General features: G+C 50.6%; 1 protein-coding gene and 1 pseudogene across 1 annotated transcript; one reads left to right on the top strand and one right to left on the bottom strand.

Moving 5' to 3' along the window:
- Positions 1-265: 265 nt before the first annotated feature.
- LOC129356021 (3-oxo-5-alpha-steroid 4-dehydrogenase 2-like) lies at positions 266-3,117 on the bottom strand (annotated as a pseudogene).
- A 4,081-nt stretch (positions 3,118-7,198) lies between these two features.
- LOC129356023 (CSC1-like protein 2) lies at positions 7,199-20,501 on the top strand. Its single transcript, XM_055025646.1, is given in 25 exon segments — positions 7,199-7,392; positions 7,907-7,986; positions 8,158-8,196; positions 9,020-9,110; positions 10,792-10,829; positions 10,916-11,058; positions 11,483-11,534; positions 12,095-12,203; positions 12,309-12,379; positions 12,453-12,533; positions 12,627-12,750; positions 12,839-12,972; positions 13,494-13,631; positions 13,769-13,919; positions 14,022-14,128; positions 14,293-14,379; positions 14,462-14,527; positions 15,180-15,214; positions 15,217-15,295; positions 15,297-15,339; positions 15,413-15,518; positions 15,588-15,755; positions 15,862-15,977; positions 16,054-16,131; positions 16,236-20,501. Coding segments are annotated over 25 exon segments (2,529 nt in total). The 5' UTR covers positions 7,199-7,200; the 3' UTR covers positions 16,437-20,501.
- Positions 20,502-24,362: the final 3,861 nt, after the last annotated feature.

Here is a 24,362-nt window from a genome sequence, read left to right as displayed (position 1 = left end):
ATTTCAAATCTGCTTATTTAGTTTCACTGCAGAGTGGCGGCCCACTCCGTCTCTGTGGCGCCACCTGATGGCAAAAGCCTGGATAGTTTGAGCCTGGATGTGAGGGGAAGTTGGTGCCCTGGTCTTGACTCTTGACCTTTACAGAGTCCCAGATGGAGGGAGCGCCAGATGGAGGACGGCTCGGCGTTGGATTTATGCAGCGTGTGTCGGTTCTTGAGGAGGAGGAACTGCAATAGGTACCAGTTTCACGGGTTGGCCTCCATCCCTACAGAATGAAGGGAATGATGGCTTTCCTGGAGCGGGTAGTCCTCAAACCTCCGCTTATAATCCCTGGAAGAAACACAAGGAGCACCGACTCAGCCCGAGTTCTGATGCGAGCCGAACCAAACTGTAACCCAACCAGAACCCTTGCTCAGTGTGTCTGATCCTGAAAGTATGGGGATGACCGGTACCTGTGGTGATGGAAGGCTCTGGGCCCGATGGAGCACATGGTGAAGAAGGCAAAGGCGAAAGCTGGAAAGGACCAAGCAGCGAGGGCAAAGCCGCACCACTCAATGATCTCCCCAAAGAAGTTGGCACCAGAAACCAACTCAAACATCCCGCCTGGAAGACGGACAGCGGTCAACAGGAAGTCAGCTTCAGGCTGCAGTTCCAGAGTTTGTGGCGTACCGCGGGGGATCCTGTAGACCAACTCCCCAGGTTTCCTCAGGCGACGCAGGATGTGGTCACTGTGGATGTTGATGCTCAGACCGACAGCAAACACCAGAACACCTTGAAAAACAGAATCAAGACATGAAGTCCAGCAGGAGGTTCGTCTCTCCTCACCTGATCCGCCCAATTTCTCACTTTCCTATTTCAGAACCAAAGCCAAACTTCCTCATCTCATCTTTCCAAACAAAAACAAATCAATTCATGTTCTAGGTGCTTCTCGTTGTCCTCTGGTGGCTTGTTCAGCTTTTGGACTTCAGAACCCCTTCAGAACCGGTTCCTGCCGCGGCGGAGCGTCTGACCTGCAGAGAGGCGAGCGTTGGTCAGCCAGGTGAGCTGCAGGTGAGCGCAGTGCAGCAGGTGGTGTCCCTGCAGGAAGCCGTTCAGAGAGCAGAAGATGACGGAGGAGCAGACGATCTTCAGAGGAACCGGCCGTCCGCGGGTCAGCAGGGAGAACACAAAGCTCCTGCAGAACCAGAACAAAGTTACTTCAGAACATCTCCACCAAAGCCGGCTGAAACCCAGGGAGTCAGCAGGAAGAATAATCCATAATCCCAAACTAAACCCGTCTGAGACGCTGAAGCTGTTAGAAATCTGTAAATTCCCACAGGACCAGCGGCTCCTTAAATGCATCACAGCTGGATCCACAGCAGAACCTGGTCCGCATCCAGTCAACAGAACCAAACAGGGTTTGGGTCGGTTCCATGGAGAACATCAACCACAGGTTGGAAGAGAAGGGTCAAAGGTCAAGCTAGCCTAAAGAACTGCTCCAGGTCCGCTTGGCCGGGTCAGAAGAACATGATGTCCCACTCTGCTCAGCTTTCAGCCTCAGGTGAGACGAGCTGGACAGGTGAGGACAGGTGAGGACAGGTGAGGCAGCCAGCAGGGAGGTCTGAGTGTTTTACCAGAACCAGAACCATCTTAGGTTCTGTTCAGTCCAGTTACACCTCCAGAGCCTGGGCTCTGGTGAGAGGTTCACGTCCTGGGCTCAGCAGGAATGACGTCATGATTCTTGACATCATTCTTAATTCCAATCAGAAACCAGAACTGATCAGAACTTTCAGACCTGTTGCTGAAAGTTCTTTTGGGTCGGCGGTTCTGATCATTAACCTTCATTAACTTCCTGTGGATACATCAGCTGATCTGACGGGAACCGTCCCGCCAGGAGGTTCGGTTCCGAAACTCTGAACCTGAGCTCACTGCGTCACTAAATCACCCAAAACACCCCGAACCTTTCCAGAACATCCACCCGACCGGACCGACTCGGACCGGGACCCGACCTCCGGTCGGTCCCGAGGTTCTGTCGGGTCCCGGTCCAGTCGGTCCTCTAACCTGTAGAAGTAGTGCAGCATGAAGGTCCAGACGAGCAGCGACCTCCCGGTGGCGGAGCTCGGTTCTGCAGAACCCAGCAGCAGCAGCGGAACCAGGAAGGCCGGAACCTCCTGCAGGAACCAGGCCGGGCCGGCGGGCCAGCAGCGGCCGCTCGGCTCCGCGTAGCGGCCGTACTGTCCGCAGCGGCGCGTCTGCCGCAGCAGGTAGGCCGCGCCGCCGACCACCAGGGCCCAGCTGAGGGACGAGACGGCGGCGGATCGGCACTCCATCCCCCGGCAGCCGCTGCTTCCGGCGCGGCCCTCGACAGGAGCCGCAGCTCAGCCAATGAGCTGCAGAGGCTGGAGGAAGAGGCAGAAAACCGGCTTCCGGTTCCACATCGACAGCCGAGCCGTGGCTCTGTGAGGTTCGGTTCTGGTGGGATCCGGGTCTCCTTTGACGTCTAGATGAACGTCAGAGGACCATCAGAACCATCTTCCTCCCAGCAGCACAGACCGGTTCTGACCCGGTTCTGACCCGGCTCCTGGGGGTCCAGGAGTCTTATGAAGTTAAATCTTCTTCTTCTCCAGTCCGGATGTTTAATAATATTTATAATAATATGAACAATATTTATGTTTCTGTCCCAAAACAGAAACATCATCAGTCTCATCAATGATGCTTCCTGTTCTGGTTTGTTGGACGTTTAGAGGCCAAAGGTTCACTGGGTCCATGTCCTCTGGGTCCATCCGTCCTCTGGGTCCATCCGTCCTCTGGGTCCATCTGTCCTCTGGTCCATGTCCTCTGGGTCCATCTGTCCTCTGGGTCCATCCGTCCTCTGGGTCCATGTCCTCTGGGTCCATCTGTCCTCTGGGTCCATCCGTCCTCTGCTGGACCGGGTCTGTCCCTCTGAGCCGAGGCGACAGCAGCAAACCTTATGTGTCGCTGATTCTGAAAAAACTCTAAAAAGTGGATCATAGTGGAGGTTCTGGTTCTGGTGAACGCTGCCACCGCCTCAGCGGAACCGGCTGGGATTCGAACCGGGGACCTTGCTGCTCCACAGCTCATCGTGAGTTTTAACCAAACTTTTTTCCGGACCTGCGTCAGACCGGAAGTCCTTCATTTAGTCACGTGATAAGGCGTGCAGATGATCGGATACCTGATATCATCTTCATCATCAGCATCTTCTTCATCATCATCATCATCAGAAGCAGCAGGTCTTCTTCTGCGTGGACCGGTTGTGTAACCGCAGGGCGAGACGCAGCCTGAAGGTCAGCTCCTGCTGCCCCCTGCTGGCGGCGGCGCGTCACCGCAGCTCCGCTCCGCCTCCATTTTGCCTCGGACAGCCGGCGGAGGAGCAGCGGCTCGCAGCGGCTCGCAGCGGACTGTCGGCCAGCGTCCCGGCGGTGGATCCAGCTCTCTGCGGCTCTGCGGCTCTCTGCGGGTTTCTGCGCCATGGCGGCGCTGCGGCGGCCCGCGGTTCGGGCGCAGCGGCTTTTCTGAGGATTTGTTCATTTAGCGGTTGTTTTGGAAGCGGAGCGGAGCAGCAGAGGGGTTCGGTTCGGCTTCGGAGGGTCAGGTACCGGCTTTGTTCTAATTCTCCATGATTGGCTTTGAGCTGCGGCTCCGCCTGATCCGCTCAGCGGCCGCCGCGCGCCGCCAGGCCGCGGCTGGAGCCTCTCCGGCGGCCTGGCGGCGCCGCTGCCCCCGGCAGCATCCATCCGGCCGGGGGGCCCGGGGGGGCTGCGGGGGGGTTACATAATGTGTGCGCTGTGCACGCGCAAGGCGCGCGCTCGTCCGCATCTGATGATCCACGCAGGTGGCGGATGTGCGGGATGTGCGGAGTCTCTGCGCTTTGTTTGGCTGGGAGGGCCGGTTGGGTTCGGTTCGGGCGGGTTCGGTTCGGGCCTAGCTGGACGTGCTGCGGCCCGCAGAAATCAGGTCAGTAAGTCAAAGGATCAGCCTGCTGCCAGGCCTGAAACCCGAAGGTTCGGCTCGGTTCGGTCCGTCATCTGGAACTGATGGTCTGTTTGATCCCGGTCCAACACGAGCTGCAGGTTTTTCAGAATATTTCCAGAATTAAAGGAAGGAGTTTCCATCACTGATGAGCCTGAAAAACCTGGAAAAACCTGGAAAAACAAACCAGCAAATCTTCAACCCATCACTTCACAGCTTCCTCATTAGACCTGGTAATGGACCGGTTCTGGTTCCGAGCTGATCAGAGGCAGCAGAAACAGAAACTTTTTGACTGAGAGAAAATCCACTTTTTAATCTGCTGAAAAACATGAAGTCCAATATTTGAACATCAAAGCCGTTGATCGATAACCGCCACATTCTGAAGACTCTCCGTTTGGTTCCGGTCTGATTCTAAAAACGGAACCGCTGGACCCAGGACAGCACCGCTGCTCCCGACCCAAGAGCTCATGAAACGAACCGAAACCACAGCCAACGGCGACTGGAACGGCACATCATGCTGATTAAGAAGTCGTGAAAGCAAAGCCGACCATGAACCGGAGGAGGAGGAGATCCCCAGATCCCCAGATCCCCAGATCCCAGATCCCCAGATCCCCCAGATCCCAGATCCCCAGATCCCAGATCCCCAGATCCCAGATCCCCAGATCCCAGATCCCGGTGCTTCTGAGACGTCCAGAGGAGAAGCAACAACGTCTGTTCATTTATCCTTTGGCCAACATTTGCACAGATCGAACTGTTTGACCTGCAGACGTAGCGCCGCGCTCCGGAAGAGCAGCAGATGTCACGGTCGGCCGACCGGTGACGCGTCAGCTCTTCAGTTGCCGAACCAGGAAACCGGCGACCCACCAGAACCGCACGCGGTGAGAAGTCCAGGCGGGATCCAAAACGGCTCTTAGAACTTCGGGAGGATCAAACTCCCACATTCGCTTTCAGCTCAGAAAAAAACACCAAAAGCAAACTGACCAATCAGATTCAGGCTTTCCACAACAGACTCGCTGCTTCGAGACGTTTCACACAAAACATCATTTTTCTCCACAATTTTATTAATAGAGAATAAAAAATTCCCAAAACGTTTCTTTACTTAAGGATCATCTGCAGTGTGCAGAGCCACCGGACTGGACCTGGATCTACAGAACCCAGAACATGGAGGAGCTGATGTTCTGTCCGCCGGGTCGGGAAAAGAAACAGACTGCAGCCAACAGAACCGGTTTTGTTGACCGGTTCTGATCCGTTCTACTGATCCGTTTCAGTCCAGTTGTTCAGCAGTTCTGGAGCAGAACAGAAGGTTCTAGGGGTTCTGGTTCTGTCTTCTTGAACTAAACCTGGATTAATGCAGTAATCAATGATTCAGGGGCGCAGCGGGTCGCTACCGCCGCCGCCGTGGGTTTGATTCCCGGCTTGATCTTCTGTCATTTCCTGTCACTATCGAAAAAAACTGAATCCAGACTGAAAGAAAATGAGATCAATAATTAAAATAAAAACATTTTCGTCTGAACTCTAGTTCTGCTTCAGCTTCACATTCTGGAAATGATTCATCAGCTTCAGCATCCAGTTATTAATCAATAATCAATATCTATTGATGTCCAGTTTTTCTCCTGTGGGACGATGAAATGAATTCATTTGCTTCTTCAAGGCGTTTCTGACGTGGAATAAAATCTGCAAACGGGATTGATTGATTGATTGATTGATTGATTGATTGATTGATTGATTGATTGTTGGCTGCAGCTCTGACCTTCATCCTCTCTGGACGCCAAGAAAAGAACCGGGTCAACCGAGTTCCCAGAGTTTTGACCCGGTTCTGAGAAGAAATTTGGATCCGGAATGGAGGAATCCAGGGATTTCATCCATTTGGGTCCAGATTAGAACCAGAACCAGGGAGACGTTTGGATTTCAGAACCGTTCTCATGGTTCTGCAGACAGTCGGAAGTTCTGCCGGTCCTGTTCTGACCGGGCCAGCGGTGGTTCTGGAGCGGATGCTGCACCAGAACCACTTCCTGTTTCTGATCTGAGGCTCCTTATCGTTATCTGCAGGCTGCAGGCGGTCCACGCGGACCAATCAGGAGCCGGGCCTGGGAGGGGGCGGGGCCTGGGAGGGGGCGGGGCCTGGACGATGAGTCATGCTGCTGGCGCCATGGTGACGGGGAGGGGGGCCGGGGGGAGAGCAGGGAGAACCCTGCTGGTTCTGGAAGCAGAACTTTTCTGGATCTTCATCAGTAATAAACAGAACCAAGCAGAACCAGACGTGGTTATCCTGGAGTGGCCGAACAGAACCGCTAGAACCTCGGCTCTCATGGTTCCTTCAGCTCAAATGGTCCAAACCGGTACCAGATGATGGTACCAGATGATGGTACCAGATGATGGTACCAGATGATGGTACCAGATGATGTCGGTTCTGGACCTTTGGCAGCCGAACACCTGGATCAGCTGCACGCTGCTGCTTACCATGGTGATGAGGACCAATCAGAGGAAAGCGCTGTGGCTCTGAATGCTAATGCTAGCCATAGCTAGCACATTAGCTGCTTTCAGCTGCTAGCTGGTTTCCATGACGATATCTGTGCAGTCCCACTTTTGATTTCAACACCTCTAAAAAATAAATAATTAGAGTTAGCATGCTAATATCACAGCTAGCATAGTTAGCATGCTAATATCACAGCTAGCATAGTGAGCTGTGGTTCTGCTGTGTTAAGCGCCTGCAGCCCAAACCTCCACCTTTAGCTCCTGACTCATATCTGTATGTTCTAACAGATTATTATTGGTGGAATATTTATGATTTATCAATCAAGTTTATTGATTAATCATATTTTCTGATTTTGTCAATGCAGACATCTTGTTTGACAAATGTTTCCATTGTTTAGACTTTAATTTCAGGTCAATTCACAGAGATCATGATCAAAATAAAAGAACATCCTTTAAAAATAATTTGTCATGTGTAGCAGAATAAAATTTAATTTGGTAAAAAAGTGATTTTATTTTGAAGCCATGTTGCCCGGCCCCAGTATGTCTCTATGTACAATATCTATGTTTCAATCTGTCTTTGACAGATTTCTGCTCTACTGTTTAGATATTGACAAATTATAGGAAATTACAATATATAGCTGTGGATGCTAGCATCAGCCTGCTATGTTAGCATGCTAGCGTTAGCCTGCTGTTTCTGGATCCCAGACCTGTGCCTCTCTGTTCTTCAGGTTCCCAGTGAGGATGTGGGCAGTGAGCATGCTCAGTGCGCTGATTGTCACCATGGAGTCAGTGGGTAGCAGCCCGGCCTGCAGCGAACAGAAAAACTGTACAGGCGACGATGAATCCAAAGACTACTGCTACTCAGCCCGGATCCGCAGCACGGTGCTGCAGGGGCTGCCGTTCGGAGGCGTGCCCACTGTGCTCGCCCTGGACTTCATGTGCTTCCTGGTGAGACTCGTCGCTACACCGAGCGGCGCGTTAGCAGAGCATTAGCAGAGATGCTATGCTCTGCTAATGCAGTTAGCATAACATCACCTGAGCTTTTAGCAGAACTGTTAGCACAGCATTAGCAGAAATGTTAGCAGAGCATTAGAAAAGCCATTAGCACAGCAACTAGTGTAGCATTAGCAGATCTGTTAGCACAGCCATTAGCAGATCATTAGCATGCTCTGCTAATGTGAGCTTCTGATTCTGAAATGCTGCTCAGATGGTTTCAGCAAGGAAAGCGTGTTTCTCTGGTTGGATCAGATAAATGTTATGCTAGGAAAGCTACATTTCTGTTTTGATTTCTGCTAATTACAAGCGAAGCAAACGGCTCCATGTTCTCAGCTGGTTGAGTTGCACAGAATGAAGGGAAAAATTACCCTCAGCTGAAAAAGAGAAAAGGTTCAATCTGGAGAATCTACGCCTAGCTCCGTATTCAGCTCTACATGCTCTTCTTCATCATGCTCTTTTTCTTCAGGTGCTCCTCTTCGTCTTCTCCATCCTGAGGAAGGTTGCGTGGGATTATGGCCGCCTAGCGCTGGTCACAGACGCAGACAGGTAAGCAGGAAGTGACTGGTTCCTGTGGTCTCAGCGGCGCCCCCTGGTGGCTGGGCTGCTGGCGTGTAAATGTCTCTGGAGAACGCTGGGTTGAGGATCAGGAACGTCTGGAGAAGCGGGAGGTTCTGCTTCAGTAACTTTTCCTCATCTTCCTCTTTTTCCTTCTTGAAGACTGAAGAAGCGTTTCAGCGACTTGGAGGAGCAGGAATAGTATGTTGCTGCCTGTCGGCTGTTTGGTTTGTCTGCTAACTCCTCCTCCTCTTTCTTCTTCTGCTGCTGCTTCCATTAACAGGATGCTGCGCTCTGATTGGTCCACTAGCACAGCTGGCCTCTTCTTGTCCTATCAGACGTTCTGCTCACTAATGAGTGACTTTTGGCCCTTCTAACCCTCCGTACTGTGTGTGTATGTGTGTGTGAGAGGTGAAGCTAACGCTACACTCCTCTCTCCGTCTTTAACTCAGCCGCAGACGAGACACAGATAACTATGAGCCGGTGAAAAGGTAACGGCTGCAGCTCAGTGTGTGGTGACCCTTGGTGACCTCGTGGTGACCCCGTGGTAGTCAGTAGGTTAGACTTCAGTGCGCCTTGGGCCGAGTCAGAACAAGTAGATCATGACTGAAGTCAGAACCCACGTGCGCCAAGAAGTTCATGGTTCCTGCAGATCGGTCCCTGGAAGGACGGTCAGGAAACCCCGTACATCTGGTCACAGCAGGGAAGAGGGTGGGGCCTGTCTGGAGAGGCTTTATGAATTTCGTGATGTTTTTGGTGGATTTTAAACCTTTAGCTCAACATAATCATGTTTTCATTCACCTGAAATCTGATCCACATCTTCATTGTTAAATCTGGGGTCGGCCTTTAGGGGGCGCAGTCTTAGTTCCTGTCCCTTTGGGGCTGTTTGTCCTGAGGTCTCAGACCTTCAAGTAGCTCTGTCTGTGTCTCCCTCCTCCTGTCAGTCTGAGGGAACCAGCTTTCAGCATAGAGGTCAAAGGTCAGGCAGCCACATGCTAACTGGCTGCTTCCTGTCTGTTTGCAGCGTTGCCTCAGCAATGCACTCGGAGACTCCGGATCGCTACGAACGCCTCACCTCGGTGTCCAGCTCTGTGGACTTCGACCAGAGAGACAACGTAAGGACGTCTTCATCACTCCTCCTCCTCCTCACCATCATCAGTCTCATATGAACCTTCAGATGTTTAACGGCCTCTTTGTTGAGTTTCTTCAGGTTCTGAATAGTTTCTCTGCTGTCATGTTTGCATATAAAACTCAGCCTTCAGTACAGACTTGCCCTGTTAGCCTAGCTTAGCATAATGCTGTAAAGAGAGGGAAACCGTTAGCCTAGCTTAGCATAATGCTGTAAACAGAGGGAACAGGGTTTCTGCGCGGTAGTAAAAGCTAGTATATAAATTTGGCCCTGGAGCTTCAAAAGCAAAATGATTTTAAAATCAATCCGATAAGAAGGCGATGCTGGAGTTTGGATTCCAAATGTAGAGAACATTGGTCCACATTTTTAGATGACGAGTTGCTTAGTCGCAACATGATGAAGGCTGGATTTAACATTTGCTAGAAGATGAAAAATCGACAGAATTGAACCGATTTAAGACAGAGATCTCTATCAGAAGGAGCGAAGCAGCCAAGAATCTGATCAGGTTTATTGAAAAGGCTCTTTTGTCCCAACAGAACTAGTTTTATTTTGATTCAAGTGAAGAAAGTTTTGGTTGATCCTGTTAAGCAATCTGCTGCAAATCTGCACATCATCAGCAAACAGTGAAAAGAGATTCAATTTCCTGAGGTTCTCATCATGGAGAGGCGCCGCCACAGAGGAACAAACAATCGTCTCTTACAAATACGATGAGAACCAACCTGCACAGAGCTGCAGAACAAGCCACATCATGCAGCAACGATGAAACCGCAGCGTCCCTGAATCAGACATTAGGAGATCAATAAACACTCAGCAAGGTCCTCTGTGTCCACATTTACATCAAAACAATCTTCTCTAAAACTTTTGGTAAAAACAGTAGTTTAGAAATGGGTCTAAATTAGCAAGAAGGCTGTGGTGTAAGTTGGGCTTTTGGTAGACGGACCACTTTGGACCCGTCCGGTCCAAGCACATATTTACCGAGGCAGGACACACGGCCCGAGAGGATCCAGACGGATCCAGAGGACAGTCTGGCGGCCGCAGACGTCCAGCTGCAGTGGACAAATGGGACAGAGGAGCAGAGCCGGCTGACAGTTTTGAAAACTTCTCTTCAAAGATCAGCAGAAGCTGTAAAAGCTTTCAGAGGGTTGATGACGTTCCAGTATTTACACCGACAGCATCCTGACAATGAAGTCAGTCAATGATCCTGTTTTTCCTGCTGCTTTGATTCTTTCATGTTTGAGAAATCCTTTAATCTCCATGGCAACAGCTACCAAATGCCTGGGTGGACCTAGCCCCGCCTCCAGGCACAGCTCCTCCTCCACACAATGTGCTCGCACTCAAAGGGTTAATAGAGGAGCCATGTTGGATGACTTCCTGGAGGAGGAGCTTTTAAATCTAGCATTTAAAGAATCACTATTAATTAAGTGATATGAGATATATGTAGCATTACAAAGAGCTGAAGACAACATGGCCGCCGGGTTGTGCCATGAAGTGCGACGATGTGCCAGGAAACGCAGACGGCACCGCCGCCTCTTCTGCTTGCTTTTGTCTTTCCTGCGATGAAAATGTCCTGAAATGAAACGTTGTTCTTCTGTACAATGACATAAATGGTGCACCGCTGTTCTTCATGCTCCAGGGTTTGGTTCTGACCCGCTTGTTTTCTCCTGCAGGGCTTCTGTTCCTGGCTCACGGCCATCTTCAGAATAAAGTAAGTCTGGCTCTCAACAACCCGCCAGGTTCTCTTTGCTTTGGAAATGTCTGATCTGAGATCCGTCTCCTTCGTCGACGCTTCAGGGACGAGGAGATCCGTGAGAAGTGCGGCGAGGACGCCGTGCACTACCTGTCCTTCCAGCGACACATCATCGGCCTGCTGGTCGTCGTCGGCGTCCTCTCCGTGGGCATCGTCCTGCCGGTGAACTTCTCCGGTGACCTGCTGGGTAAGCGCTCCATCTGAGACTCAGAGGCCCAAAGCTGCAGACTCTGGACTGGCTGCGGTCTGCAGGACTCTCTTCACGATGCTCTCCGTTTGTTTCTGGTTGGTTTTAGTCAGAATTATCAGTGCAGATGCTTTCCTCAGCCAGGGAGCTCCTGGACCTCCTTCCAAAGAAGGTAAAGGCTGCAGGGTGGCAGGTTTTCTGCGCCGCTCTAGACGTGATTTAGCTGGTGGTTCTAGCTGGAGCCGGACTCGGTCCCGTCCGGTCTGTAGATGCTGTACTGAGTGTTGTGACCCGAGTCTGGTTCTGGTGAATTCTCACTCCAGGAAACCCTGATGCTGTTTTGATTTAGACCTCCAGCTTTTCGTCTGGAGCCGTGTCAGATCTGTGGAATCGTGACTCATTTTGTCATGTCTGTCTGTTCCAGAGAACAACGCCTACAGCTTCGGACGCACCACAATCGCCAACCTGAAGTCAGAGTGAGTGACGATGAGTGCAGGGCGTTCAGTCTGCTTCCAGGAACACACACCATCTGTTTGCATGTTTTCATCAACACGTTAGGCCACATACCACAAATCAAGTATAAGATTTTGAATTGATTTTGCCTAGCTTACCATGAACACCTAAAACACAGGCTAGATGTTAGCCTTGCTTAAAAATTGGAAGAAACTCTTTGCCTCGTTTTAGGAAAGTTTTAGGAAACTGCTAGCTCAGCATAAAGATTTGCCACAGAGGAACGATTCTTAAAGCAAAAGGGTACAGCTGTAGCGTAGCATGGCAGGCTGCAGCGTAGCATGGCAGGCTGCATCGTAGCATGGCAGGCTGCAGCGTAGCATGGCAGGCTGCAGCGTAGCATGGCAGGCTGTAGCGTAGCATGGCAGGCTGCAGCGTAGCATGGCAGGCTGCAGCGTAGCATGGCAGGCTGCATCGTAGCATGGCAGGCTGCAGCGTAGCATGGCAGGCTGCAGCGTAGCATGGCAGGCTGCAGCGGCGAACGCAGCGTCAGCCCAACGGAAACTGAACCAGCTCTCGTTTCCAGGACCAAGCTGCTGTGGCTCCATACAACCTTTGCCTTCATGTACCTGCTGCTGACGGTCTACAGCATGAGGAGACACACGTCTAAGATGCACTACAAGGAGGACGATCTGGTAGGAGAGGTGGCGCTGCGGCCCGCCATCTGATCCACTTGGTTCTGAGAACGCCTTCTGGGTTTGAGCTGAAGTGGCCAGTAATCCCAGGGTTGTGTCTTGCAGGTGAAACGCACTTTATTCATAAACGGCATCTCCAAGTATGCTGATGAGAGTCAGATCAAGCAGCACTTTGAGTGAGTTTTACCGTAACGAGGAGCAGCCGGCCCACAGCAGCCGTCCTAACCCTTCTCTCATGCTGCTCCGCAGGCAGGCCTATGAAAACTGTGTGGTTCTGGAGGCTCGGATCTGCTACAACGTGGCCAAACTGATGGCGCTGAGTGCTGAGAGGTGAGTCTGGGTCGGTCCCCGGGTCGGTCCCAGGTCGGTCCCGGGTCACCGGGCCTGTTGTTGGAGCGTTCAGGACGTTTTATGTGATTGCAGGAAGAAGACGGAGCGCAGCAAGAAGTTCTTCACCGACCTGATGGCTAAGGAGCATGTTCCCACCATGATCAACCCCAAGCCCTGCGGACACCTGTGCTGCTGCGCCATCGCCGGCTGCGAGGAGGTGACCTCTGTCGGGCCAGTCCCTCGTTCGTTCATCAGCAGCTGCCGGGTTCAGAACCGAGCCTTCAACGTGTCTGGTTCCCCTACAGGAGGAGGCTGTGAGCTACTACACCAAGAGAGAGGCCAAGCTGAAGGAGGAGTACAGGAAGGAGAAGGAGAAAGTCCACACCAAGCCCCTGGGCATGGCCTTCGTCACCTTCCAGAACGAGGCCATGACCGCCATGTGAGCAGCTGATCCAAAAGCATAGCTCAGATTTTCCAACAGAAATATAGATACACACGATTTCATTCATTTTATCACTTTCCTGCCATTCATGCTTGTAACACCACCCTTTTTTCTCTGACTCTGCCCATTTTCTATGACCCCGCCCTCTTCCCCTTCTGACTCCGCCCTATTTTCCATCTGACTCCTCCCCTTCCCTCTGACTCCGCCCTCTTTCCCTTCTGACTCCGCCCCTTCCATCTGACTCCGCCCTCTTTTCGCTCTTCTCCCTAACCCCCTCTGACTCCTCCCCTTCTATGGCTCCGCCCTCTTTCCCTCTGACTCCGCCCTATTTTTCCTCTGACTCCTCCCCTTCTATGGCTCCGCCCTCTTTCCCTCTGACTCCGCCCTATTTTTCCTCTGACTCCTCCCGTTCTATGGCTCCGCCCTCTTTCCCTCTGACTCCGCCCTATTTTTCCTCTGACTCCTCCCCTTCTATGGCTCCGCCCTCTTTCCCTCTGACTCCGCCCCTTCTGCCACAGCATCCTGAAGGACTTCAACGCCTGTCAGGTTCAGGGTTGTCGTTGTCGCCAGGAGCCGTGTTCCTCTCAGTTCAGTGAAGTTCTCCATGTTCACAACTGGAGCGTAACGTACGCACCGGACCCGCAGAACGTCCGCTGGTAGGTACCCAGGCTCCGCCCCCAGACTCCATCCACATACTCTGCCCTTAAGCTCCGCCCACTGTAAAACAGGTGGAGCCTGTAAAACGGACCCGTGGCCGTGTTGCCTGCTGACGTGTTGCGGTTCCTTCCTGCAGGGAGCACCTGTCGCTGGGCGGGATCTCCTGGTGGATCCGCTGCTTCATCAACTGCATCCTCTTCATCCTGCTCTTCTTCCTCACCACGCCGGCCATCATCATCTCCACCATGGACAAGTTCAACGTCACCAAGCCTGTGGAGTATCTGAACGTAAGCAGAACCGCCCTTTGTTTGTCTTCCTCTGAGCAACTCTTTGGGCCAGCTCTGTTCTATTCTGGTTCTGGTTCTGACTCTGTGCTTTCTTCTGGACAGAACCCTATAATCACTCAGTTCTTCCCCACCCTGCTGCTCTGGGCCTTTTCTGCTCTGCTGCCCACCATCGTCTATTACTCTGCCTTCTTTGAAGCTCACTGGACCAGGTACTCCTGCTTCCTCTCAGCCTCTTCCTCTCATCTCTGGGATCAACCAGGGGTCGGGTTGCTGAGGCCCGTCCGGATCGGGCTGCGATATTCCGGTGATTGGAGCGGTGAATGAAACCAGAACCGTGGCGGGTATTGACCGGTTCCTCTGTCTGTTTCTGCAGGTCTGGAGAAAACAGGACCACCATGCACAAATGTTACACCTTCCTGATCTTCATGGTTCTGCTACTGCCGTCTCTTGGACTCAGCAGGTGGGACGCCTGCAACTGTCGCTGCGAGCGCCGCAGCGCCTGTCCGCTCTGCTGTCACTGAATCCTGTCTCTGCCTTTACAGTCTGGATGTTTTCTTTCGCTGGCTGTTCGATAAGAAGTTCCTGGACGACGCTAAAGTCAGATTTGAGTAAGTCACTTTGACTTTGTCTCCATTTGTAAACTGTTCACTACTCACCACAAACCGCAGGGAAGAGCAGATAAACCAAGACCATAGACAGTTTCAGCAGCGAGGTTCCTAGCAGGGGGCGTATGCAGTCTGTAGAACCTGAGCTGCAACCAGAAGTGAATTAACATCTAGACACCAAGAACCAAGTTAAGATTGATGAAGAAGGTTTTTAGATGGCGATCAAGTCACTGCCCTGACTACCATGACTTGGGAACAGGTCAGATCCTGGTGCCTCGTCCACAGAGGCTAAATGAAATCAGAATAATTAGAGTGCATTCAGGTGAAAACCAAAACTTTATGAAGTACAAAAAAAATCAGAGACTTTTACGGGTCGGGACCAGATTTAGGATTTCTCCTGACTTAAACACCAAAACTCAGAATGAGCCACTGAGACAAAGACTTGGAGATTAAACCGAGTCCAGAACCAGGACTCCAACTGTGAGCAACTGAGTTTCAGTCAAAGCCAAGGACAACGTGAAAGAAAGACAAAACCCAACAAAGTCCCATCAACCATTAGACTAGGGCTCAACAGAAGCACAAACAGAAAAGGAAGTGAGCTTTAAGGCATTCGGTCGGGTTCTGATCAGCCGATGAGAAAGGATTTTGTCTTCAGGTGCGTCTTCTTACCGGATAACGGAGCGTTTTTCGTCAATACGTCATCGCCTCAGCCTTCATTGGGAACGCCATGGACCTGCTGAGGATCCCCGGCCTGCTCATGTACATGATCGCCTGTGCTGGCTCGCTCCGCCGCCGACCGCCGCAACGTGAAGAGGGTAGGAGGGCGGAGACGGTGCTGGACACCTGGTCCTAGAACTGTCCTTTCTGACTATAACTCTGTCTCTGCAGCACCAGGCCTACGAGTTCCAGTTCGGCGCTGCTTATGCCTGGATGATGAACGTCTTCACGGTGGTGATGGCCTACAGCATCACCTGCCCCATCATAGTCCCCTTTGGTCAGTATGCAGCACTTCCACAAGCAGGTACTTACCTGAGCAGGAAACTCAACTCTGCTGCTCCTCCAGGTCTCATGTACATGCTGCTGAAACACCTGGTGGACAGGTACAACATGTACTATGCCTACCTGCCCTCCAAGCTGGACAAGAAGATCCACTCAGCTGCAGTGACTCAGGTGGTGGCCGCGCCCATCCTCTGCCTCTTCTGGCTGCTCTTCTTCTCCACTGTCCGCACAAGTGAGCTGCTCTGCTTCTGGATCCCTGCAGCTCGGGGCCTTTGGGGTGGGTTCTGGTACCAGGACTGGTTCTGTGGTCTCATTCTAACTGTTCTCCATCCCGCCAGGCTTTGATACGCCCACCTCCATGTTCACGCTGGTGGTTCTTGTTGTCACCATCGTGGTCTGTCTGTCCCACGTCTGCTTTGGACACTTCAAGTACCTGAGTGCCCACAACTACAAGGTGAGTTCTGGCTCCAGTGAGAGGCTGGCGCTGATTGGTCGGTTGGTCGTCTCACTGCCCAGCGGTTCTGTTTCAGATCGACACAAAGGAGAGTGACGTGGACGCCGTGAAGAACGGACGACCGGCTCGCTCTTCCTCCTCTCCGACCAAACAAGTCTCAGGTGAGTCCTCCTGCCAGGTGCTGACCAGACCCGGGTACTCCAACGGGTCACAAACCATTTGGGTCCGGCTTGACCCACTTTGGTTCTGTGTGTCCAGCAGCAGGTGGCACCGCAGCAGCAGATGTACATCGCCCAGGTGCTGCAGGACCCGAACTCGGACGAGCCGGGCGGCGCCAGCAGCGAGGAGGACCGGGGCTCGTCACAGGACGAGGAAATGCTGAACGGAGGGAACAGCATCAACGAGGCGGATTTCCAGTCGGGGGAGGACAGTCTGATCGCCAACGAGGTCCACCAGTAGCTGGAGGCGGAGCTAGAGGAAGGGGCGGAACTAGCCACACCACAGCTACCAATAAAGCTAACTGGAGATCACCGTTCGCACTCAAACGGTAGTGTGGCTGGGTTAGCCCCGTCCCCCCTCAGCCTGAAGACTCGACCCTGACCTTTGATGCCGGCGCCGGATCGCCACCATCCAGCCCTCCACAGAAAGTCACTGTACATACCCACAACGCCAAAACTGTCGTCCGTTATCCGGGTGAGGGTGGGGTCCAACTTGTGCCTGGGCTGGTTTCCGTTTGTTCGCACTTGTGTCTTGATCCCATCGATTCCTGTTCCGTCGGAAGAATGAACGCGTCGGACCGCTAAACTCTCCAACCGTCCGATCCCGTAGCCGTAGAAGCTTCGCTAACGCAGAACGGCCCCACCTTCCTTCTGTTCCCAAAACTCCGATATCTGTTCTGCACATCCTTTTGGTTTGGTGTCGACCCGCCGAGCTTCTTGCTGCATGTCGTGACGTCGCCACCTAGGGGTGACGCCATTCATCACAGGAACAAACTCACCCGAATTTCTTTGTCAGCAGCTTGTCTGTCCAGATCCTCCCCTCCCAGATTCTCTCACCTGGACTACCTTAAGTTGTGAATAAGGGAACGGGATGTTGGTGTCGGTAGCGCAGTGCTTCGACTCCTTCAAGACTCTCGGACTCTTCCGGCGGCAGAGAGCTCGGATGTCCGGAGACACGGAAGAGCAGCGCTTTTCGTCCGGTCCGATGCCTGAAGCTGTTTGGACTCTCAAGGGAAACGTTTTGTTGTGTTTTTGTGAACTGCGTGTGCGTGTGTGCGTGTGTTCGATTGCTCTCCGGCATTCATTTCGTAAAGTCTAGCACCTTCTCCAGGTAACAGAACCGGTTCCGGTTCCTCTGATCCCGGGTGGTTCAGATGATTAGTGATGTATCCTGAGGATTGAGACGATCCCAGTGATGCTGGACTGCGTTGTTCCCTGTCAGACAGGTGAGCTCATTAAGCTGACGCAGGTATTCCAACAGCTGCAGTCTCCAACCTGACCTCTAGATGGCAGCAGTTGTTCCCAACCAAACTTCTTTTTCAACTATCCAAATGGGTCAGAATTTGTATGTTACAGCGAGGCTCTGGGCCGCCCCCTACTGGCTGGTATCCCTGGGACTTTTTTTTTTTCCCCCCCAAGACATTTTTTATTGAATTTTTGAGCAAGTTTTCCTTACAGTTTTTACATGACTCTAATTTCCCACATCTTCAGAGAAAAAAAGAAAAGACAACCAGAAAAAAAAGAAAAAAGACACACAGAACACAGCTTCTCATAAACGGGATGTTCAGACAATTTAGATATAAGTGTACACTTCTATACATCATAGCACATCGCAGGTTCCTACAAGTCAGAATTCAAATGGGCCCTCTGACAGGTCTAAGTCCTTAATGAAAGTAATGAGAGGCTCTCATATTCTCTCAAAAAGATATTGTTTGGATTTCTTAATATATGTTATTCTTTCTAGCGGGAAATTGAATGCCATCTCTCAACCATTGCGTGGCTCTTGGTCTGTTGACATTTTTCCAAGCCAAAGCTATACATTGTTTTGCTGCCAGTGAGCTTATATCTATAAAAGTACATTCTGTTTTACTAAAATGATGGTTCTCAGGGTATAGAGCCAGCAAGAACAATTAGGATCCAGTAAAATCGGCCTTAAGATAATGTTTTCAATTATAACTTTCACCTCTGTCCAAAACAAAGTAATTTGTCTGCATTCCCACATACAGTGTATTAACGTCCCTTTAGAGTTGCACTTTATGCACAGATCTGGGATGTTGTTATTGTATTTATTTAAATGTACGGGCGTAACATAGATACGCATTAGCCATTTAAATTGTAGAATTCTAGATCGACTGTTAATGGACATTGTGTGGGTTTTTATACATTTCCGTCCTGTTCACTGACATTTGATAATAGGTCCAAATTCCAGTTTATGAGCCTTTTATTTGAGTTCTCTGTTGAGTAAGAGAGCAGCACTTTATAAAGGTCTGAAATTATACCCTTTCTTAAATTATCCCGGGTTATTTTTTCGAGCGTTGTAAGGGGAGGCCTGTTTAGATTACTGTTATTTGCTTTCACAAAGCTTCTTATCTGAAGAAACTTAAAATAATGCTTTTTGTTTAGGCTCAGTTTGGTTTGTAGCTCCCCAAATGACGAAAATATATCCGAATTTGATAGGTACAGGTCACCAATACGCTTTAAGCCTTGCAATGCCCAAAGCTGAAAGGTTCCATCTGCCCTACCTGGGGCAAATAGCCGATTGCCCCATATTGGGCTAAATTGGGATATTCCGTCTGGCTTCTCAAGGTATTTTTTAACCTCCTGCCAAATTTTAATCAAATGTTAATCATGTTTTTCAGAATGGGGTTCGTAGTGTGTTTCTGTAGTTTATTTGATGTATCGGAATATATGAACAATGGAAGAGCTAAACTTAAATTATGGGATTCCATTTCTACCCAATGAGGTTTTCCTTTATCTGCAAAATAGAAACATAATAGTCCTTAATTGTGAGGCCCAATAATAACATTTAAAGTTGTGCACTTTAACCCCCTCTGTCAAATGGTAAATAAAACAACAAAAGACGTATCCTGGACCTTCCTAACCCTGGGACTTTCTCCTAAAAACTCCTGTTTGATCCACTTCAGCTGATTCTCAGGATCCTGAGAATCAGCTGCATTATCACCTTCATGTTATTCCACATCAAAATCATCCCTGGAGTCTTATTGGAGGAGCGACATGATGACGAAGACAGCGTGTCAGAAAGAGCAGGAGCTTGTTAAAGAGACAGAGGCCCAATTTAAACCTCAACTGCAAAGTCAAATTTCTTTAGTCATTTCAGACGCATCAAACATTTTCATAACTCAAGGCGACAGAGTCCCTGACTGGCTGTAGAACATGTATGTTCTGTAGAACATGTGTGTTCTACAGAACATACATGTTCTACAGAACATACATGTTCTACAGCGGTATCTGCCCTTTAAACCAGGGATGTCAAAGTCCAGTCCTGAAGGACCGGAGTCCTGCACCGTGTAGAGGAGGTCATTAGGTCATCAAGACTCTGTGTCCAGGTCCTGATCCTGGTCCAGGTCCAGGTCCAGGTCCAGGTCCTGGTCCAGGTCCAGGTCCTGGTCCAGGTCCAGGTCCAGGTTCTGGTCCAGGTCCAGGTTCTGGTCCTGGTCCAGGTCCTGGTCCAGGTCCAGGTCCAGGTCCTGGTCCAGCATCATCTGGATCTGAACAGAACCACAGCTTCACTACTGGTTCTGCTAACCTGGTTGGTGCCGACCCGGTCCGAACCAAACCCGGTCCAGTTGGGTTGTGGCTTCATCCCAGTTTTCATTGCGGACCAGAACCGGTCCATTCAGACAATGATGCCCATGCAACAGGGAAGAAGATTCAGGTGTTTGTTTTTCCTGAGTTCATGTTTACATCTGTTTGTTTTAGAGTGTGTGTGTGTGTGTGTGTGTGTGTGTGTGTGTGTCAGACACTGAGCTGGACTATGAAAGCTGCAGCGCCCCTCCTGGCGGCGGCTGCACGCTGGAGAACCTGCCCCCTCTGTGTCTGTCGCTGCGTCTCTCGGCCTCGATTGTAACACAGGAAGCAGAACCTGCAGAGGATCCGGGTCAGAACCTCCAGAACCCTTCGGACTCTTCTGGGTCTCGCCGGATGCAGATGATCCGGCCTGCTGGGTTCTGGTTCTGAGCTGGACCGCAGGTGGACCGGCTGTGTGATATTTTTGTATCTTGCTGATTGAAGTGTTTGATACCGGACTGTGTTACAGAAGGAGAAGCTGGAAGGTTTTTAAATGCCACTTTCTGCTTTTCTTAGTTTTTTAAGCATTGCTGCAGGAAGATGATGATGATGATGATGAGTGTAAATAGCAGTGGACTGCACCGCCTGAGGCGAACATGCCGCTTCATGTCAGGCTTTATTTATTGCTGTGAATATTATTTTTACGTTGCTCTCCGGATGTTCAGTGAATCTTTTGTCCTGTTTATGTTCCAAGATCAATAAAGCAGCTGATCCAAACCGCTCCGCCCCTGGACACGCCCCTCGGTCTGGTCTGGTTCTGGTCTCGGTACCAGTGACGTTCACAGCTGGTGACGCTCTGACGTAATCATAATCATATTTACAAATACAGACAACCTGCGAGGACGTCGCGCATGCAGACAAGAACATGATTCTCATCTTTGTGCATCAGCTCAACTTGGACATATTAATACATTTATAGTAATATATTCATATTGAGCTTCCTCCACAGCAAAGGCAAAACTGTTAGTCAAAATCACGTGTTTGTCGAGCAGCCTCGTTGACATAACAACTGACACACAAAAATCACTGAATATTTCCTACACAAAACGCAAACTGGATGTTCTACTGCCAGTTGCAGTAGTTTGATTTTAGCTGAATGTTTATTTTTTTTATTATAAATCAGAGTGTGTAAGAGGAGAAAATTAAAATATATAGATCCCTGGCTAGCTCCAGAGCTCTATCGCTCTATCCAGCTAGCTCTATCGCTCGCTCCAGGGCTAGCTCCAGGGCTTGCTCCAGGGCTAGCTCCAGAGCTAGTTCTAATCGCTCCAGGGCTAGCTCTATCGCTCGCTCCAGGGCTAGCTCCAGGGCTTGCTCCAGGCTAGCTCCAGAGCTAGTTCTATCGCTCGCTCCAGGGCTAGCTCTATCGCTCGCTCCAGGGCTAGCTCCAGGGCTTGCTCCAGGGCTAGCTCCAGAGCTAGCTCTATCGCTCGCTCCAGGGCTAGCTCCAGGGCTTGCTCCAGGGCTAGCTCCAGAGCTAGTTCTATCGCTCGCTCCAGGGCTAGCTCCATCGCTCACTCCAGGGCTAGCTCTATCGCTCGCTCCAGGGCTAGCTCCAGGGCTAGCTCCAGGGCTTGCTCCAGGGCTAGCTCCAGGGCTAGCTCATCGCTCGCTCCAGGGCTAGCTCTATCGCTCGCTCCAGGGCTACTCTATCGCTCGCTCCAGGCTAGCTCCAGGGCTTGCTCCAGGGCTAGCTCCAGAGCTAGTTCTATCGCTCGCTCCAGGGCTAGCTCCATCGCTCACTCCAGGGCTAGCTCTATCGCTCGCTCCAGGGCTAGCTCCAGGGCTAGCTCCAGGGCTTGCTCCAGGCTAGCTCCAGGGCTAGCTCTATCGCTCGCTCCAGGGCTAGCTCTATCGCTCGCTCCAGGGCTAGCTCCAGGGCTAGCTCCAGGGCTTGCTCCAGGGCTAGCTCCAGGGCTAGCTCTATCGCTCGCTCCAGGGCTAGCTCTATCGCTCGCTCCAGGGCTAGCTCTATCGCTCGCTCCAGGGCTAGCTCCAGGGCTAGCTCCAGGGCTTGCCAGGGCTAGCTCCAGGGCTAGCTCTATCGCTCGCTCCAGGGCTAGCTCTATCGCTCGCTCCAGGGCTAGCTCTATCGCTCGCTCCAGGGCTAGCTCTATCGCTCGCTCCAGGACTAGCTCCAGGGCTTGCTCCAGGGCTAGCTCCAGGCTTGCTCCAGGAGCAGCTAGCTCTAGCTCGCCTCCAGGGCTAGCTCCAGAGCTAGCTCCATCGCTCACTCCAGGGCTAGCTCCAGAGCTAGCTCCATCGCTCACTCCAGGGCTAGCTCTATCGCTCGCTCTAGGGCTAGCTCCAGGGCTTGCTCCAGGGCTAGCTCCAGGGCTTGCTCCAGGGCTAGCTCCAGGGCTTGCTCCAGGGCTAGCTCTATCGCTCGCTCCAGGGCTAGCTCCAAGGCTAGCTCCAGGGCTAGCTCCAGGGCTTGTGGGATCATGAGCCCCCCCTGTCGTGAGGCCAGAGAACTGCCTGCCTCACCTCCAGTCTGTTTTCTGGTTTCTCATCGCTCCTCAGCATGAAACACGTTACACACACAGTTGGAGACAAGATCTCTGTACATTATATGCATGAGCTAAATTATGGAAAATCAGTTCATACATTAAATGTTTTTTAGCCATTTTATTGGCGACATACAGGCAGGAGGAACCTGCTCAATGGCAGCCAGTGCAGTGTGAGTCAGAGGTTAAAGAATCCAGGTGAGGCCCGGCTCACTGCTGCCTCACCTGCTGCTCTTCTCATTTGAAAATGGAAAAATTCAACAATTTTGAAGAAAAAATAATCAGAATTGATTAAGTTAAATGAAAAATAAATACTCCACAGTACAAACCTCAGGGTGAAAATAGTAATATAAATTATTGTATCATATTATTTTTTCCATGGTAACAGGCGAGGCTCTGACCTCACGTCACTGGAATGCACTGCATGCAGCTAACAGCTGTTTGTGTGTGAAATGATCAATAGCAGAGGATCAGCACTGATGCAGCGAGCTGGGGCCCTTTTCTCGCTTTTCTCTCTACATGTGACTGTAGTCATGAACTGCAGGAAGCTAAAGATGGCGGCAGGAAATCTCCGGGGAACAAAACGGAAGAGGAGGAGGGACGAAGAAAGCTTAAGCTAGGTTAGCTTAAGCTAGGCTACAAAGGCAGCTGCTTGTTGTTTCCGCTCCGTATTGAACCAACGGGACGCCATTTATTCATTATTGCTATAATGTCCAATAGACACTCATATCACACACATCTCAACAATAAGTGCGATAATAATGCCCTAAACATGATATTAAGTTCAGCTAAACAGTCTGTGGGACCTGAATAGGACCCCCAAGCCCCCAGTCTCTTCATCCCTCACTCACCCTGAGACCCAAAATAACATCAATGGCAACTTAAACCACAAGGCATAAACATAGATTCATAATTAATGAGTTTTGTGAAGAGAAACTGTTTATTTTTCCAACATTAGAAACCAACCCAGAAAGTCGCCACCCATCAGTTCTCTTTAAAGATCCAAGTTTCTTTCTTTTTTAAATAAAACGGGGGAAGTTGGGTGAGGGACAGCGGGGAGGGGCTGGATGCTAGGAGGTAGCGAGACGTTATATGCCTGCGCTACATGCTGTAAGATTAACAACGGACCAAACCCGTGTTTTAAATCGAGCTTTAAGATAATGTATCAAACCTCAGGCGCAAAATGAAATGTACTACAGAAATATGAAAGCATTAAACTCACCTTTGGGTTAGCGTTCGCCTCCATAGTCGCCAGCCTCCGTGATGCTGGTATTTCTTCTATATGACGTGGCGTCTTGTGATTGGCTGGGTGTTGGAATCTGACGTCCATTGCGCATGTCTGTGACCTGAAGTAACCTTTCCATTTTTAACGGCGAATTTTTAGACGTTGAATTTTTTACAGCGAATTTTTTATCACTGGATTTTTTTTTCACGTACAAATAATGACACTGAATTTTTTTTACGTTCAAATTTCAGAGGCATTTTTTATTCAAATGCTGATGGCACATATTTATTTCCATAGAGACGTTTGTTCGGATTGTGCATGAAAAACTTTTACAAAACAGTCTTTTGTGCTCAATATTATTTCACCATTTTATTAATGTGGGTTGCCAGTTTGGACCAGTCCTGGTCCCGGTCCAGCTCTTTTCTGTTTTTTTATTCATGCTTCAAACATTTTTTGACATTATGTCAAACAAAAATGTTCTTAAACTGTTTAATTCTGATTTTTTATTAATTTCTGGTTCTGTTCCTGGTCTGGTCCTGATCCGATCCTGGTCCTGATCCGGTCCTGGTCCTGCTGCTGTTTTTGGTTTTCCTGCCAGACTTGATCCTGTCCGTGTGGATCAGATGGTTGGGAATGGATCAGAACCAGGACCATTCTCCTTTGTGTTCAGGTTTTCAGTCTAGAACCGAATCATTTTTCGCTTTTGCCCCTTGACCCCTGAACCTTTCAGGCTTAAAAACAGCTGGTTCAAACCAAATAGTATCAAACTAAGGCTACGTTCACGCTGCGTTCACACTGCAGCCGGAAGTGACCCAATTCCGATTTCTTTTACGTAATGCGACCTGTA

Source organism: Poeciliopsis prolifica, unplaced genomic scaffold (genome assembly GCF_027474105.1).
Source record: "Poeciliopsis prolifica strain line A6 unplaced genomic scaffold, Auburn_PproV2 SCAFFOLD154, whole genome shotgun sequence".
Classification (NCBI taxonomy): domain Eukaryota; kingdom Metazoa; phylum Chordata; class Actinopteri; order Cyprinodontiformes; family Poeciliidae; genus Poeciliopsis; species Poeciliopsis prolifica.
The sequence above is the reverse complement of the archived record's forward strand: the minus strand, read 5'-3'. Positions and strand labels throughout refer to the sequence as shown.